The sequence below is a fragment of the Rhynchophorus ferrugineus genome, unplaced genomic scaffold (assembly GCF_030347505.1).
Source record: "Rhynchophorus ferrugineus isolate W39M unplaced genomic scaffold, kcgeb_rfMv2 rfM2, whole genome shotgun sequence".
Lineage (NCBI taxonomy): Eukaryota > Metazoa > Arthropoda > Insecta > Coleoptera > Curculionidae > Rhynchophorus > Rhynchophorus ferrugineus.
In genome coordinates this window covers 75,137,843-75,153,832 of record NW_027472581.1, presented here as the reverse complement: position 1 = coordinate 75,153,832, position 15,990 = coordinate 75,137,843, and the positions used below count along the sequence as shown (strand labels likewise).

Here is a 15,990-nt window from a genome sequence, read left to right as displayed (position 1 = left end):
TGGTTCTAAAAATTTCAAATGATTAAATGTATTTTTATAATGTTGAAACATTGAGCTTCCCAACATCATTTGATATTACTTCAATAAATCTCTTATAATTACTAATTTTACTCAATGATTTTGAGTACAACTGCTTGACTGATTTATTTTCCTGTCTTAATACTTGCACTTGACTTTTAGTATGTTTCACAGTTTTCTCCAAACCAGTAATAATAGAATTTGATTCCTTCTTCCACCTATCAATCAATTCATTCTTGTGAGTTATTTGTATTTGAAGGTCGCTCACATTTTTATTATAATTAATTGTCAATTCTTTTATTTTACTTGCATATTCATCTTTCAACCTAAAATACAAATTAATATTATGAAGAGCCAGAATGTGTCTTCCAGCATAAAGATTTATTACTGAATCTCGAGATCTAAAAGGAGGAGAGATCCTTCTTTATAAGTGCAAAGCCTGCTTTCTAAAGAAAATCTTCTCTAAAGATAAGCCATAAAAGTCACAATATGAGGATCCATATTATTAAAGGTGTGTTGTTCTGAACCATCTCGTTACGAAGTTGATTAGAATTGATAAACTTTTATACTAAATCTGGGAAACAGCAAATAGTATAGAACAAATAAAGGTTTTACCTATTTTAACGAACATTTAAAGAAAACTGTTTCTATGTTTTGTCAGATAAAAGTATTTTACCAAAGTCAGATAAAGAGGCGGAGCATCAGGTTTCCGAAAACTGAAGAATTTGAGAGCAAATATTCTAAAGGATGTTAACTCACATTGCTATACTTCTATTACTCCCTTTCAGTTCAGCTTCCTTATTTAACACTTCTTGATTGAGTTTATTTATTTTGCTGGTCATTTTATCAATATCTTTGTGGCACTCATCGAGTTCACCTTCTAATCTTTCCATTTTTAATTTCAGCGATTCCAACTCCGTATTCTTCGCTTTAATATTAGTTTCGTAAAGACTAGCCATTTGGTCAATGTCATTTTTCATCGTTTGTTTCTCAGCAGCTAATTGAATATTTTGTTTCTCGGAATTTACCTAAAATAAAACTTCCTTTGGTTAATATACTATAACTGTGTTGATTTTATTTGATTTTGAAAAATGCTTTTTCGTATTTTTAAGTTTTTCATTTTGCCCGTATTTCAGTACTTACAAGTACTTAGTAAAAATCCAGATTCCTACATGTCTTATGAAGCTACCCATTTCCGAGTATATTTATAAAAATAGACACAGAAATGGCACGCCGAAGTATCTATTTCAGGCAAAGACCAACACAGGTAATAATTGGTGACTAGCGTGGAAAAGTTTTGATATGATAGGCCATATTGAAAATTAATACTGAAGGACAAAAAATGTATTCCATTTATTAAACATACCAATGATTGAAATGTAGTTTCCATCTTCCTTTCCAACTCAAGTAATTTCAAAACGTTTCCATCTGTGCTTGACAACTTTATGTTCTTGAAATCATTTTCCAACAAAATACATTTCTTCTTGCATTCTTCTAATTCTGTTTCTTTTATTTTGATGTCACATTGCGCTCTATTAATATCCTCAAGAAGCATAAGCTGTTTCTTCTCAAAATCCCTAGTTACAATCAGTACTTCCTTTTCAATCTTATTTTCATAATCACGTATCATTTCGTCCATTCTTTTAAGCAAATTTTCGTTCTCAACTAAAACATGAGCAGCGTTTAAAATGTGCTAACAAATGCTTATAAATGAGGCTATATACCTTTTATTTCATGTTGCCTTAATAATGCCGCATCTTTTTCATTTAACGCAGCATCGACCACACTCACAGCTTCAGTTATTTTCGCCCAATATTCAGCATTCTTATGCTTCATTCCTAAATTTAAATTCGTATTAGGTTTATATATAATGTAAAAAATATTTTAATAAAATATATGAATAAATGACAATATGTTCTCGATGTTGAAATTTTAAAATCCTACAAATTACTATTACCTATTTTTTTGTACCTTGAAGAATATCATCTTTGTACTTCAAAGACCTTTCCAAGTATGTCTTTTGTTCGACAGTGTATTCTAATCTAGACTGTAGTTTCAATATTTCTGTTTCCAAATTTTTGATGATTTTAAATGCGGTAGATTGATTTTCTAGACATTTCTCAAATTTAATTCCCCTCGTGTCTTGTTCCTCCAAGGTATTCTTTAAAGATTCGTGCAACTTCTCTTTGGTACAATGTAAAGTCTGTTCCATTTGGCGCAACTTTTGCTCATAAGAAATTAAGATCTGAGTATAATTACAAAAAATATAAGTTATATTACATATTCGTATGAGCTATAACATATTTATTTTTTACATTATATTTTTAATTTATGTATTAATTAATATGAAATCATTGCAATTTGTAAGCGTTATTAGACCTACTGTTTAACAAGAGTTTATCCCTAATTAATATTTACAGTGAGTAGTAAACTGACGAGAGCCGTACCAAAAACCGAATAACCAAAATAGACACTTTACCGAATCTGTTTACTTTAGTTACTTATGTTTTACAGTTGGTTTAATTAGCTTCAAAAAAGATTTATGATAACTAATAATAATATTCCAAACCTACCTTATCAAGTTCTGGCTTAGGTATAAATCGTTCAGTTTCAGCATGAAAAAGCTGCAATTGATCCTCCAGCTTCTCCACGGTTTTAACACTATTCTGCCATAATCTCATGACGGTCTTTTTTTCTGTTAAAAGTTCAGCAATTTGTTCTTTCAGATTGTTAATAGATTGCTCGTTAGCCTCAACTACGTTTTCGGAATTACATTTTGATTTCAATAATTCCGAAATCCTCAGCGAAAGAGCTTTATTTTCTTCGAGTATCGCATTAAATTCAATTTTAAGATGATTGTGGTCATACTAAAAATATAAATCTGTGTAAAACATAATACTAGTTAAGAATGAAATATACTAACTTGTAATTTGTGGAGCTCTTCATTTAACTGTTTTATTATCCTGTCATAATTTTGTAAAGATGTTTCTATCTGTCTGGAAGAAAATCAAATAGAAAATATATATTTGTATTTAAGCTCTTGTATCTATTGTATAGTATTATATATATTTGTTATATGATAACGATAGTATTTATTATAAGGTATATCAGTTGCATTAATATGCATAAAATATATTAATAAATATAATATATAGTAAATAATTTTATTAAAACTAAGTCTCTTTAAAAATCAATAAAAATTATAATAAATTAACATAATAAAGTACTTACATAATGTTTATTTCGTCTTCCATTCAACCTCACCCTTCTAATACAAGATACAAAATGTTCTACCGCAAAACACATAGAAAAGAGACAATTTAAATGACAGATATAATAGTGCTTTTTGAGAATTCTGTAAAAGCTCAAATTATAAACTGTAAACTTTAAAATGACACGCTTTGTAGATCGATAATAATTTTCCTGTTTGTATGATGGAGCCATAGCAACAATATCTAACGCTCGACACAAATATACCATACTTTAGATATTTGTCCAAAATATTTAAATTCCAATATTTCTAATCTTTCAATATTCTGATTCATAATTAGGCGTAAAACACACATACAAGTCAAGTCAAAGATAATGTAATTTTTTTTCTGGCCTAAAAATCAGGCGGTGGAATGCATGACGCATACCTGGTCGCGGAGACTTGCCCTGGAGTGACAAGTTGGACCGGGTTATGTAGGACTGCCTCTGGGCTTACCAATACACTAAACCGAAACCGCCTCACAGTTGACCCCTGTGGATCACTACTGCTACTGCATTAAATTTGGGGATATGGCACCCGCTGATCGGGCAGTCGTTATTGGGCACGAGGGCCCGGCGATTCTATTGATTCGTGAACCTGAGTTAACACACAACTGGGTAGTGTTGTATGGGGGCAAAAGTTATGACTGTAGCGACGGATGAGGTCGTTTCAGCCTGGAAAAGGGGGAGAGCTTAGCGGTGACGCGGTGCTAAGCTCCCAGCATGTCCACCAGCTCGCGAACAAGCGCGTTTTCAGAAGAACTTGAGCTGAGTTGTTGTTTGTGGAATGATTGAGATATGAAGTGCTTGATTTCTGGAGTGTCAGTTTCCTTATGAATTTGATTATTTCTGACAAACCATGGAGCGTTTAATATTCTCCTGAGGAGCTTATTTTGGAAAACTTGAAGCCGTTTGACCTGGTTGGGTATAACAAACTTGAAGTAGACATTAGATCCGTAGAGGAGTACGGACCGAATTAACATCTTGTAAAATAAGCATTTGATGGAGATGGGAAGTCTGCTAGAAGGGCAGATCAGAGAAGATAGCAGGTTTGCTATCCCCGAACCTTTTTGGATTGCTTTCTGGATTTGGGAATGCCAACCGAACCGCCGGTCGAAGTGAAGGCCTAGGTACGTGACGTTATCCAGCCATGGAATTATTGCGGTGTCGATCTTAAGTTGCGAGACGCGCAGTGCGTAACGCTTCTTGTGGAAAATGATGGCCTAGGTTTTCAGGGGGTTGATTTGCAACCTCCAGAATTTGAACCACTTGACCGCATGACTGAGCTGCTTCTGTAAACGTTCATGAATTGTAACTTCGAACCTGGCGGCCGTGAAGAAAGCAGTGTCGTCAGCGTAAAAGGCGACGTCAATATGCTCTATTCTCGGCATATCTGAAATAAAGAGGTTAAATAAGGCTGGGGCCAGCGGGGAACCTTAAGGTACGCCAGCATCGATTTGTTTACGACTGGAAAGTGATGCCCTGATCTTGACCTGGAAAGATCTGTCCGAGAGATAGGACTTGATGAGAGCGGTTAGGTCTTCTGGGAGGCCTAACCGAACGCACTTTGCGAACAATCCGTCGTGCCAGACCTTGTCGAAGGCTTTTGTTAGGTTCAGAAGAACTGCTCCAAGCTTTTTACGTTGGTCAAGAGCATGATGGATGTGTGGAGCCAAACGGGAAGCTTGATGGACGGATGAGTGGTGAGCGCGAAAGCCGAATTGTTCATCTGGAATGATGTTGTTTTCCTTAGTGAAAGAATTGAGAGCGTAGAGTATTGCCCTCTCGACAAGCTTCGAAATGGCGCTGAGAAGGCTGATAGGCCTGTAATCAGATGGAGATGATTTTGCTCCTTTCTTGGATATAACCGCTATATGTGCGTGTTTCCAAGACGCCGGGAAGTGTTGCAGTCTCATGATGGAGTTAATGATGTTTGCCAGTTCTGCGAGCTGCTTATGCGGGAGCTTTTTTAACTGGGTAATCGATATTCCATCGAAACCTGGAGATTTTTTGGTTTTAAGTTTGCCGATCATAGTCTGTAGAGACTTTGGAGACACAAAATGGTTGAGAAGAAAGGCGGGGGTTACTGGTCTTTTGACGGAGTTGGATTCGTTGATGACAGTGTCAATGTCTTTAGCTTTAGTGTTCTGTGCGGGTGGGAGGTATTTCATTTGAGCTTCGTAGGTCTCTGCAAGGAGCTCGACTTTTTCTTGGTCAGTGACTGCGAAATTTCCTGTAACCGCTGACTTCAGGGGAGGGATGACATTGTGCGTCTTCCCCACGAGGCATTTGGAGACACGCCAGAAGGAAGGGGGGCCATCCAGCCTTTGGTCCGCGAGAAATGAGTTCCATTTCATTGCTCGCCATGTCAAGACGACCGCCCTTGCCCTCTTGCATGCTCTGTTCGCCTCCCTTTTGTCTGCAGCATCAAGGGTGAATCGAGCTAATCTGCATAAACCGTTTTTGATGCGAATTTCACGTTTAAGAGAAGCGGGAAGGTTGTTTTTCCACGGCTGGGGTTGTGATGAAATTTTGACTGTGGCAGATTCGTGAGCAGACTGAATATCGCAAGTTAGCTTGAGTACAGCTTCCTCGAGGTGTTCTGGTGTGTTAATTTTCGGAATTGGATCGGATTTCAGGAGAAGAGATTAAAGATAATGTAATTATGTTAATACAGAGAATATCAGTCCTTAGCAGTTGGTAAATGAATAATGCAGAGATCATGTCTCATTCCTCATCTTCTTACAGAACCTGGTTTCTGGCACGATTGAGATGCCCATACCATTTATAGGGTCACAAATACCCATGTCAACCGCAATATTCAAACACGTGTAACATAGTATAAATAGTCTTAGTATAACATATAGACATAAGACTATGAATATATATTTTTCAATTTTTACTTAAATTTTATATTTGGCCCACTCTACTAGGTTGTTCAATAAGTTCTAGCGGCATCATCTAATAAACAATAGAACTAAGAATTCTATAATATTAGCTGATAACCAGTTCTAATCTATATATTGATATGGGAAACTTTGGGATTCGTTTGTCAGAATACCATAGTTAATATTTTTAAGGAAAAGTGTAAAAGGTCAAAAATGTCCATGAAAGACTTTTATTAATGTCTGAATAGTGTAAGGAATATATTGAATGTTTATTAATCCACTGTTAGTATATTGGTAGTTCAAAAATAACCGTCAGATGGCCCTATAACTATTATATTGTTTTAGGAATGTTTATATTCCTTTGCACTGCTGCAATACAACTATTTTTTACAAAATAAACAATTAAATAACTTAATGATTACATATTTGACAATTACTCAATAGTTAATAAACCGAAATTACATGTTCTGGCACTACCATAATATTGATTGTTTTACAATATTTTTGTTTCCATTAGAATTTTTGTATCGGATTTAATTTATAGTAGTACAATGAAATATTTAAAGTAGCATTCAAATTGTACATTATCTAATACTTTTTAGGACCAATTAGGTTCTTCATTATGCCTACTATTTATCTTCATGAATTTGTCAACATTAGAACTAAAAAATCGGAATATTGTTCGTGAATTATCTCCAAAATGGCAAAACAATAAATCCAGATTATTATTGTGAACTTTTGAACAAATTGAATGCAAAAATGAGTAAAAAGGGCCAGTTTACATTGCTCAAAAAAGCATCTCTAAATCAGTTAATTATGTATTTGTGAAAACAAATTAATTTAATGGAAAATGAGAATCAAATGAAAAGAATCAGTGCTAGGATCTATAATATAATAGAATTGTTGAAATAAATAAAATAAAAATATAACGCAGAAAAATTTTAAATAAAATTACGACTTATCCCTCTTCATTTCTAAAAATCTTACTTGTTCAAAACCTGGAAAAAGATCAGTTAGTTTATAGATATGTACACTAAAATATAGATACAAATTAAATTCCATATTTGTCTGCCTATTTGAATAAAACGAAATTAAAATAATAAATCAATTATAAACAGGAAATTAAAACACCACAAAATAAAATCTACGTCAAAGCCAAAATAAACTAAAACTTTTAGTTTATGCGGCAACATCGCCACGTCTTGATGTCACAAATTGAGATGACGTATGTTCACTGCTTCTTTGGATGGATTATGAATATTTAAATCTCCAATTCAAACAGGGTTAAGAATAGATATCACTGTGGCCTTCAAATAAAAACGTTTTATTTTAAAAAATAATTCGACATTAAAAATACGTCTCATATATATAAACGCTAAAATATATAAACTTACAAAGTGGTTTGATATTCGTCATTTATAAATTTCGACTTAAAAAAATACATTTAAACTCGTGAAAATGCAAGCAAAAGTGCAATTCCAAAATATATTCACACTCTAATACCGAATACTGATCGAATAGTGACCTCTCAATAATCGAAATAAATATAATACTGTCATCTAAAGTAAATTTGAATAAGTTAAAAATAATCAAATCCCTTAGGTTTTGATCGAGAAAAGTCGACGTGATCATTCATTTGTACTAAAATTTAATCAAGTACGTTGTTAGTTTGCAACTAACAAAAACAATTATCACAAAATTATCCTTGTAACGGTTATTCACAAGCCAATTTTCCATCGAAACTACTCAGTGCGATAGCGAACGCTTGAAGAGCGCATAACGGATATCGAAAGTCCATGGTAAAGGCGTCATCCGCAATCCGTCCAAATTGCATGACAACGTATTCAGGATCGCTGTCGTGAACAATTTGGAAATTTTTGACTGATGCCTGGAAAATATAATTAAATCAAACATTAAAAGTCATATAACAGTTCAATTGAAAAGTCCCCAGCCTGACACATAGATGGCGCTACTAGAATTAAATCCATATGTTTTTTAATTAGCCCTAACCCTCAAAAAATGCGTGTATAAATTTGACAGCGGTCGTATCATTAGTTTGTGAATTATAGCATTTTGGGTGAAGCGAACGGGAATTATGCGTGTTGATCAAATATTGCTCTTTGAAGGGAAAAATACAGTTGAAGCAAAAACTTGGCTTGATACCGAGTTTCCGGACACTGCCCCAGGAAAATCAACCATCGAGGATTGGTATGCTAAGTTTAGACGTGGTGAAATGAGCACCGAAGACGGTGAACGCAGTAGACGCCCAAAAGAGGTTGTTACCGACGAAAACATTTAAAAAATCCATAAAATGATTTTGAATGACTTTAAAATATCAACTGAATGTGTACATCATCTCATTCACGAATATTTGGGTACGAGAAAGCTCTGTGCAAAGTGGGTGCCGCGCGAACTCACTTTTGACCAAAAACAACAACGAGTTGATGATTCGGAGCAGTGTTCCAAGATGATCAAGCGTAACAAACCCGAGGTTTTGCGTCGATATGTGACAATGGATGAAACATGGCTCCATCATTTCACTCCAAAGTCCAATGGACAGTCATCCGAGTGAACTCCACACGATTAATCCGCTCCAAAAGGTGGGAAAACGCAACAATTGGCTGGCAAGGTTACGTCTGTATTTTGGGATGCACATGGAATAATTTCCATTGACTACCTTGAAAAAGGAAGGACCATCAACAGCGACTATTACATAGCGTTATTGGACCGATTGAAGGGCGAAATCGATGGCAAAAATCCATGAATTGGGCTTCGAATTGCTCCTCATCCACCATACTCTCCATATCTGGCCACCAGCGACTATTTACTGTTCTCAGATCTCAAAAGAATGCTTGCTGATAAGAAACTTTCGTCGAATGAAGAGACGATCGACGAAACTAAGGCCTATTTTGAAGCAAAGAACAAATCATACTTATAAAAATGGTATAGAAAAATTAGAGGGTCGCTATAATCAGCGTATCACCCTTGAAGGGAATTATGCTGAATAAAAATAACAAATTTTGCCAAAAATTTTACTATGGTAAGCCGGGGACTTTTCAATTGACCTGTTAAGAGAAATAATATAACTTTATTACCTGTGTTACCCTCCCATGGAAATTCAAAACATACGACTGTGTGTCATCATTCCATACTGGCGTTTTATTTCGTAACAGGACAAGACGATCAGTACGTCCAGATCTCCACGCTTCGACAAGCGGCTCGTCAGGACCAGCTCTATGCCCATCAGCTAATGCAGGAACTAAAACAGTCATCCGACGTGGACCCTGCAAAAGTGGTACGAAATATATGTTTAATTTAATGTCTTAATCTAAAAAAAAACGTAAATTAGAAAAGTGATAGGAAGATACTTACCTTAAAACCTAAAACATTGGCATCATATAAAACAGCTGCCAATTCTTCTTTAATATGACCATCAGGTTCATCCCCTTCAATTTTGGTATTCGGGGGATTTTTACCGGCCCATGCCTGAAACCTGGTACCCAAAGCATTGCTACGCAATTTACCTACAATGCCTGAGCCCCTTCTTGACAAATCAGTTGGATCGGCACTAATTACATAATGACTAGTAGCACTCTGAAATATATAGAAATTATTTATAGAAAATATAATGGCAACTTCATTAAAATAGTATTGTATACAAAATTTTGAGTGATATTTAAACAGAACTTATGAATATTGAATTATGTTACCTTCTTCCTTTTTCGCGCTGCCAACAATAAAGCTTTTCGGCCTCTAGGTCTTTCTAACTGCAAAAAATAAGTGGGAAACAGGCCTCGATCAACTCCTCTCCTGTCACGTGCAATTCGACAGCGAAATAATACTCGAGGAGGTGCAGGTTCCAATACAAATGAGGCAATATCATCATTTGGCAGATCACCTTCAACTTCCAAATTTCCAGCAAATATGGTCTAAAAATGAAAAAAAAAACCAAAATAAACTAAATAACTAAATATAAAATAAAAAAGAATCATATTTCTAATATACTGTTTGTTGGTAACCAGTGTAAAATACAACCGTGGAAAAAGTCGATGAAATCTTTAAACATACCATGGCAGACATACACATTTCATTACGCGACATGGTTAAGACAAACAACGACCATAAAACAGTTTTGAACTATAAGACTAAATAATAAAAGAAGTTGGGTTCCAAATGAACTAGAAGTGTAAAATTTAAGAGACCAAGTTTCCATTTGTGAATCACTACCGAAAAAAAAAATCAATTCTTGAAATTGATGATTACGAATAGTTATTGATTAGTTTTTAGAATTTATAAATTAGCTTTGAAAAATATGAAAAAAAAAAAATTTGATTTTTCACCAACCCATTATTATACCCACCATTATTATCAAGAGATGAAAGACAAGGTAAACAACAGAAATTATTAAAAAATAAACATAGCTCAAAAAAGACTATAATAAAATAATACAATATATTAATAAGACCAATAATGTCATGAAATATAAGCGACCAGAGAGAAATTATTTTTATATAACCCCTTTTATATAGACCTTTTGGTCAATTAAAAAATCCCCGGCCTACCATAGTAAAACACATTTTTTTGGCAAAATTAGTTTTTTTATTGAACATAATTCCCTTCAAGGGTGATACACTGATTATAGCGACCTTCCAACTTTTCGATATCATTTTTGTAGTACGTTTTATCCTTTGCTTCAAAATAGGCCTCAGTTTCGACGATCACCTCTTCATTCGACGAAAATTTCTTCCCAGCGAGCATTCCTTTGAGATCTGAGAACAGGAAATAGTCGCTGGGGCCAGATCTGGAGAATACGGTGGATGAAGCAATTCGAAGCCCAATTCATGGATTTTTGCCATTTTGCGTTTTCACTGACTGGTGACACGATGCATTGTCTTGGTGAAGCAGCACTTTCTTCTTCTTCAAATGCAGCCGTTTTTCGGCGACTTCGTCTTTCAAACGGTTCAATAACGCTATGTAATACTCGCTGTTGATGATCCTTCCTTTTTCAAGGTAGTCAATGAAAATTACTCCATGCGCAAACCAAAATACAGACGCCATAACCTTGCCAACCGACTGCTGCGTTTTCCCACGCTTTGGAGCGGGTTCGTCGTGTGCAATCCACTCGGATGGCTGTCCATTGAACTTCGGGGTGAAATGATAGAGCCATGTTTCATCCATTGTCACATATCGACGCAAAATCTTGGGTTATTACGCTTGATCGTCTTTAAACACTGCTCCGAACTCGTCGTTTTTGGTCAAAAGTGAGCTCGCGCATCACCTATTTTGCACAGAGCTTTCTCATACCCAAATATTCGTGAATGATATGATGTACACGTTCAGTTGATATTTTTAGAGTGTCTGATTTTTCATTCAATTTTAATTTACGGTTATTCAAAATCATTTTGTGGACTTTTTAAATATTTTCGTCGGTAAGAACCTCTTCTGGGCGCCCACTGCGTTCGCCGTCTTTGGTACTCATTTCACCACGTCTAAACTTAACATACCAATCCTTGATGGTTGATTTTCGTGGGGCAGTGTCCGGAAACTCGGCATCAAGCCAAGTTTTTGCTTCAACTGTATTTTTCCCTTCAAAGAGCAATATTTGATTTTCACAATAACAAAAGTTGCTTCACTCAAAATGCTATAATTCACGAACTAATGATCCGACAGCTGTCAAATTTATACACGCATCTTTGAAGGTTAGGGTTAACTAAAAAACATATGGATTTAATTCTAGTAGCGCCACCTATGTGTCAGGCCGGGGACTTTTCAATTGACCTGTTATAATAACAAGCTGGGTATCAGCAGAATAAGGCAAAAAGTCAAAGTCAAGTGGTATATGGACAAAAGCGCGTCAATAATTAAACAAAAACCCGTCAGGTACAATTACCTACAAAGCTTCTTTAGAAGTCAAAATGCCTTTTAAAGGAGTATTAAACCAGTCGTACATCATTTTACCTTTACATAATGAACATCAGCAATCAAAGCAGAATAAGTTTTGAACTCTAGGTTTGCAGTAAATTGCTTTTATTTTGATAATTCTTCAATAATACCTTATTGGTGTCGTTGCCAGAAAAGTCACTATTGGCATTCAGATCGTTTTCAGATGGGTTGTCGATGTCGTTTGAGGCAGTTATGGGCGATGACTCTTCATCTTCGATATCTAATAAATCGTCACTTCGCATATTATTAGTCATCAAATCGGACACCAAATTACCTAAAATAAATTATTTTATTAATTATCCATCTTCGACATAAAAACATAAACAAATATTCCATACACAGGAATCTAAGTTCTAAATACTTATTTGAATTAAATAGGTGTCGTAAATGTATTTACATTTTAAAGGGATAATTTGAAATTTGGTGAAACTATACAGTTGATTGCATAAAGTGAAAATAATCTTACAGCCGTGGTTTGGTATTAATTTATCCCTGTAACAATTATAACACCTTTTTATTTTTAAATAATTTCATCGGTTACACTTTCAGTAATAAAAAATAATCTTGAAAATTTGATTATTTTGGAAATTCAAGAACCATGAAGATCAATCTTAGTCGATTACATGAATACTGTTAAAGTGAAAAAACTATGTTTCCTACTAATTTCTATGAATAACAAATGGGAAATATGGTTCATCACTAAACTAAATTAAAATATACAATACTGTTCGTCATGAAAATCTGCTCCATATTTACACGCAACATTCCAGTTATAGGGCAATCTTATTTTAATTACATATTATAGACATATTATAGACACATAAATAGACATGTTAATTTAAACGAAAGCCTAATGAATTTTCTTAAATATTGAAACAGTTTAATAATGAGTTCTATGGATCAATTGAATTTCTATAGAAACAATAGCGTATTGATTAGTTGTCGATTTATATTTTATTTTATTGGTCTAAAAGGTCGGTTATCTTCCAATAAATTTAAATATTCATAAGCATTTGACACATATATTTCATAATTCAGATATAACAGATAAAAAATTCAATACTATAAATAAAAATACACATCTAACAAAGTTGTCTCTATTCAATAATTAGGCAATATTTCAGATAGTAAAACTGCATTAGTTTAGCTTCCTAATGAAAATTTTTATTAAACACCTATATATAAATTTCTTAAAACAACTTACTGTATATATAATAGTTGACAAAAAATAAAAATATGTTCTAAAAGTACAAAATTGTTTTTATATGAATTAATAATTATATATTGATATGAGTCTAATTCGTTAAAAAAATTCTACATCACTATCGCTGTTCTCACACAATGAAGAATATCTTATTAAATAAAACTTTCTCAGGCCCATCAAACAATATAAGTTCTTAACATTTATTGTAATAAAATTGGCAATTTATTGTTAATTTACACTCTGAATTAATTTAATTATGGGGATCTGATGCGAAAAATCCAATTGTCTTGATACAATGATCGAGTTCGCCATTCCGTGAAATTACCATTAAACTCAAGCGAGATAATCTGAGTTAGGCATTGAATCAGATCGTTCAAGACGTTTGAACGTCTTTAATTGAATGTTATTCGTAGAATGGATGCTTAATCGAGATAAGACTTGAAATATAATAATTCGGTAGTTTTAGTTATACGCTTATCATAAAACAAATAGTGTAGTTAGATGTAAAAAATGAATATGCATATTTATACTGGCAAATAAATATATATTTTTTTAATTAACAAAGTCACAACAGTTTAACGTTTTAAATAAATAAATAAATATATCAAAAACCAACCAATTCTATACGCTTAAAAGTTTAGCACATTTACTAGGTGCTCGAAACGTTGAGCTAAAAGCTTAAATACTTTTTAAAATTTGAAATTTAATTTTTTTCGGTGAGATTTTAAAAGTAAATATGCAAAATTACGAGGTATTTAACTGCAATGTTCTATACAATCTTGTTTATTTCAATTTCCAACATTAGCACGAGAAGTCACAAAAATAACGACGAACTAAAAATACCAAGAAAGTTTGATCAATAGTGCAAATATACCGTTTGTAAAATATATCAAAATGAAATAAATATAGACCTTATACTCTTGTAGTCCAATAATTCTATATATAGAACGCATTGACTGCTGTTCAGATATATATTATTGATACTTAGTATGTATTTGTACTTATATTTTACATACACGTATTTGTGTCATAAATAGTATATATTATCAATTAGAAAATCATTAAAATTAAAATCAATCAAAATTAGCTTTGTTATAGTTATCAAAAAAATAGCATTTATATTATAATATTTTCTTGATCAATATTACGAAAATTACATTTTAAATTGAAAAAATAATGACTTAATTTAATGAAGTTATTTCATAAAATACTCATAGCTGATTAAACCATACAATTTAAATTTGTTTAATTATTATTGAAACACAATGATGATCTTAAACTCATGATTGTAGAGAGGTCTCAAGAAATCACTATACTTTCAAATTTATGTAAAATTTTACACTACAATTGCTTTATTAAAAATAAGAAATAAATTAAAAGACGTAATGATTTTTAAAAAAGTTACTGTAATAATACATACCAATAATCATTCTTCATGCAATTACTATTCTTTAACTTTAAAACTTAATAATAAATAAAATAAATAAACTAATAAATAAAATAAATAAACAAATAAAAATATTTGACTTATTTTTTCTAATTGTTTGGATATTATGTTAATAATATTTAATTCATTAATCATTATTATGTATTTAAATAATATATAAAGTTTAAGATTATCTTAGACTGAATAATATTTTAAAATAATAAAAATACTAAAAGTATGAGATATAAAACATACCATCTATACTGTCAACACTTGATCTGATAGTAAGAATTTCATCTGGATTGTTGTCCTGGTTCATTGCATATTGTAAGGGGCCATCATAGCCTGAAACAAATATGATGAAAATAAAATATAAGACCCAATTAATATCTATTCAATCAATTCAATTTAATTCTATTCAAGGAACATTATCAAAAAATCTTTAATCCTGAATGAAAGCTAAATAATCAGAAGTTACCTTACTTTAAATATACTGTGTCATTTATGAAGTTATAATAACATACATAATTTAACTTACAATGTAATTCAGATCCTGTAGCACTACTACCTCGGCTTCTCCCAGAACTGTTCCTGGCATCTGATGCTTGAACCATACCAGATGTGAGTCTTTTTCGCCTCATATTTTGCTCTAGGATATGTCTCTACAAACAATAATAATTGCGTATTTATATATAAACACAATAATAATTTAAGACAACACATTTACCTGCTGCTCTAATTTTTGTGTTCTCGTGTCCATGTTCTAGACAGTTCATGCCCTTGTTCTGAATTTCTATTTGTAATAAATGATTTGTTGTTACTCTGGGAGATTCGATAAATCGATTTTAACCGACTCAATTTTACTTAAACATTTTTGTTTACTGTTTCGCAGCGATTGCTAGGAGTGTGTTCGATACCAACTCCATTCGTTTTAATTCCCGCTCAATCAGCTGACAAAAATACATTAATGTTTTTTCCTTTTATCGATTGTTCTTTAAAGCCTATATAAATAATTTTCGCAAATATATATCAAAAATGATTGAACCTTACTTGAAATCAACACTTTTAACATTAACATAATAATTATAAATGAGAGTTTAAAAATGCCGACTATTTCTATCTTTGTTTTATTCTGCAGGAACAATGTAAGATGTAAGAGATAGAGCATATTTTTAATGGATTCTTGATTAAATTTCTATTATGCAACTTATAATACAGCATAAAAGTTTTATGTGAGAAATTATACATAAAAGTACTTTTAA

At 32.8% G+C, this 15,990-nt stretch overlaps 2 protein-coding genes across 3 annotated transcripts; both read right to left on the bottom strand.

The window, feature by feature from the left end:
- Nucleotides 1-17: 17 nt before the first annotated feature.
- On the bottom strand, nucleotides 18-4,307 carry LOC143190493 (uncharacterized). Of its 2 annotated transcripts, none has more exons than XM_076394798.1 (8): nucleotides 3,250-4,307; nucleotides 2,942-3,014; nucleotides 2,592-2,885; nucleotides 1,990-2,263; nucleotides 1,743-1,856; nucleotides 1,385-1,683; nucleotides 778-1,046; nucleotides 18-344 (listed from the first exon to the last, which is right to left on the bottom strand). In XM_076394798.1, the coding sequence occupies exons 1-8, from the start codon at nucleotides 3,270-3,272 to the stop codon at nucleotides 35-37; spliced, it is 1,656 nt and encodes a 551-aa protein (XP_076250913.1). In that variant the 5' UTR covers nucleotides 3,273-4,307; the 3' UTR covers nucleotides 18-34. The 2 variants fall into 2 exon arrangements, 1 of the variants encoding a protein (XP_076250913.1); XR_013004259.1 differs by having other exon boundaries at nucleotides 205-344; nucleotides 407-1,046.
- Nucleotides 4,308-6,372: 2,065 nt separating this feature from the next.
- On the bottom strand, nucleotides 6,373-15,817 carry ktub (Tub domain-containing protein ktub). Its single transcript, XM_076394797.1, has 8 exons — nucleotides 15,456-15,817; nucleotides 15,267-15,390; nucleotides 14,984-15,073; nucleotides 12,209-12,372; nucleotides 9,866-10,084; nucleotides 9,528-9,749; nucleotides 9,251-9,439; nucleotides 6,373-8,043 (listed from the first exon to the last, which is right to left on the bottom strand). The coding sequence occupies exons 1-8, from the start codon at nucleotides 15,486-15,488 to the stop codon at nucleotides 7,870-7,872; spliced, it is 1,215 nt and encodes a 404-aa protein (XP_076250912.1). The 5' UTR covers nucleotides 15,489-15,817; the 3' UTR covers nucleotides 6,373-7,869.
- Between the last annotated feature and the right edge of the window lie 173 nt (nucleotides 15,818-15,990).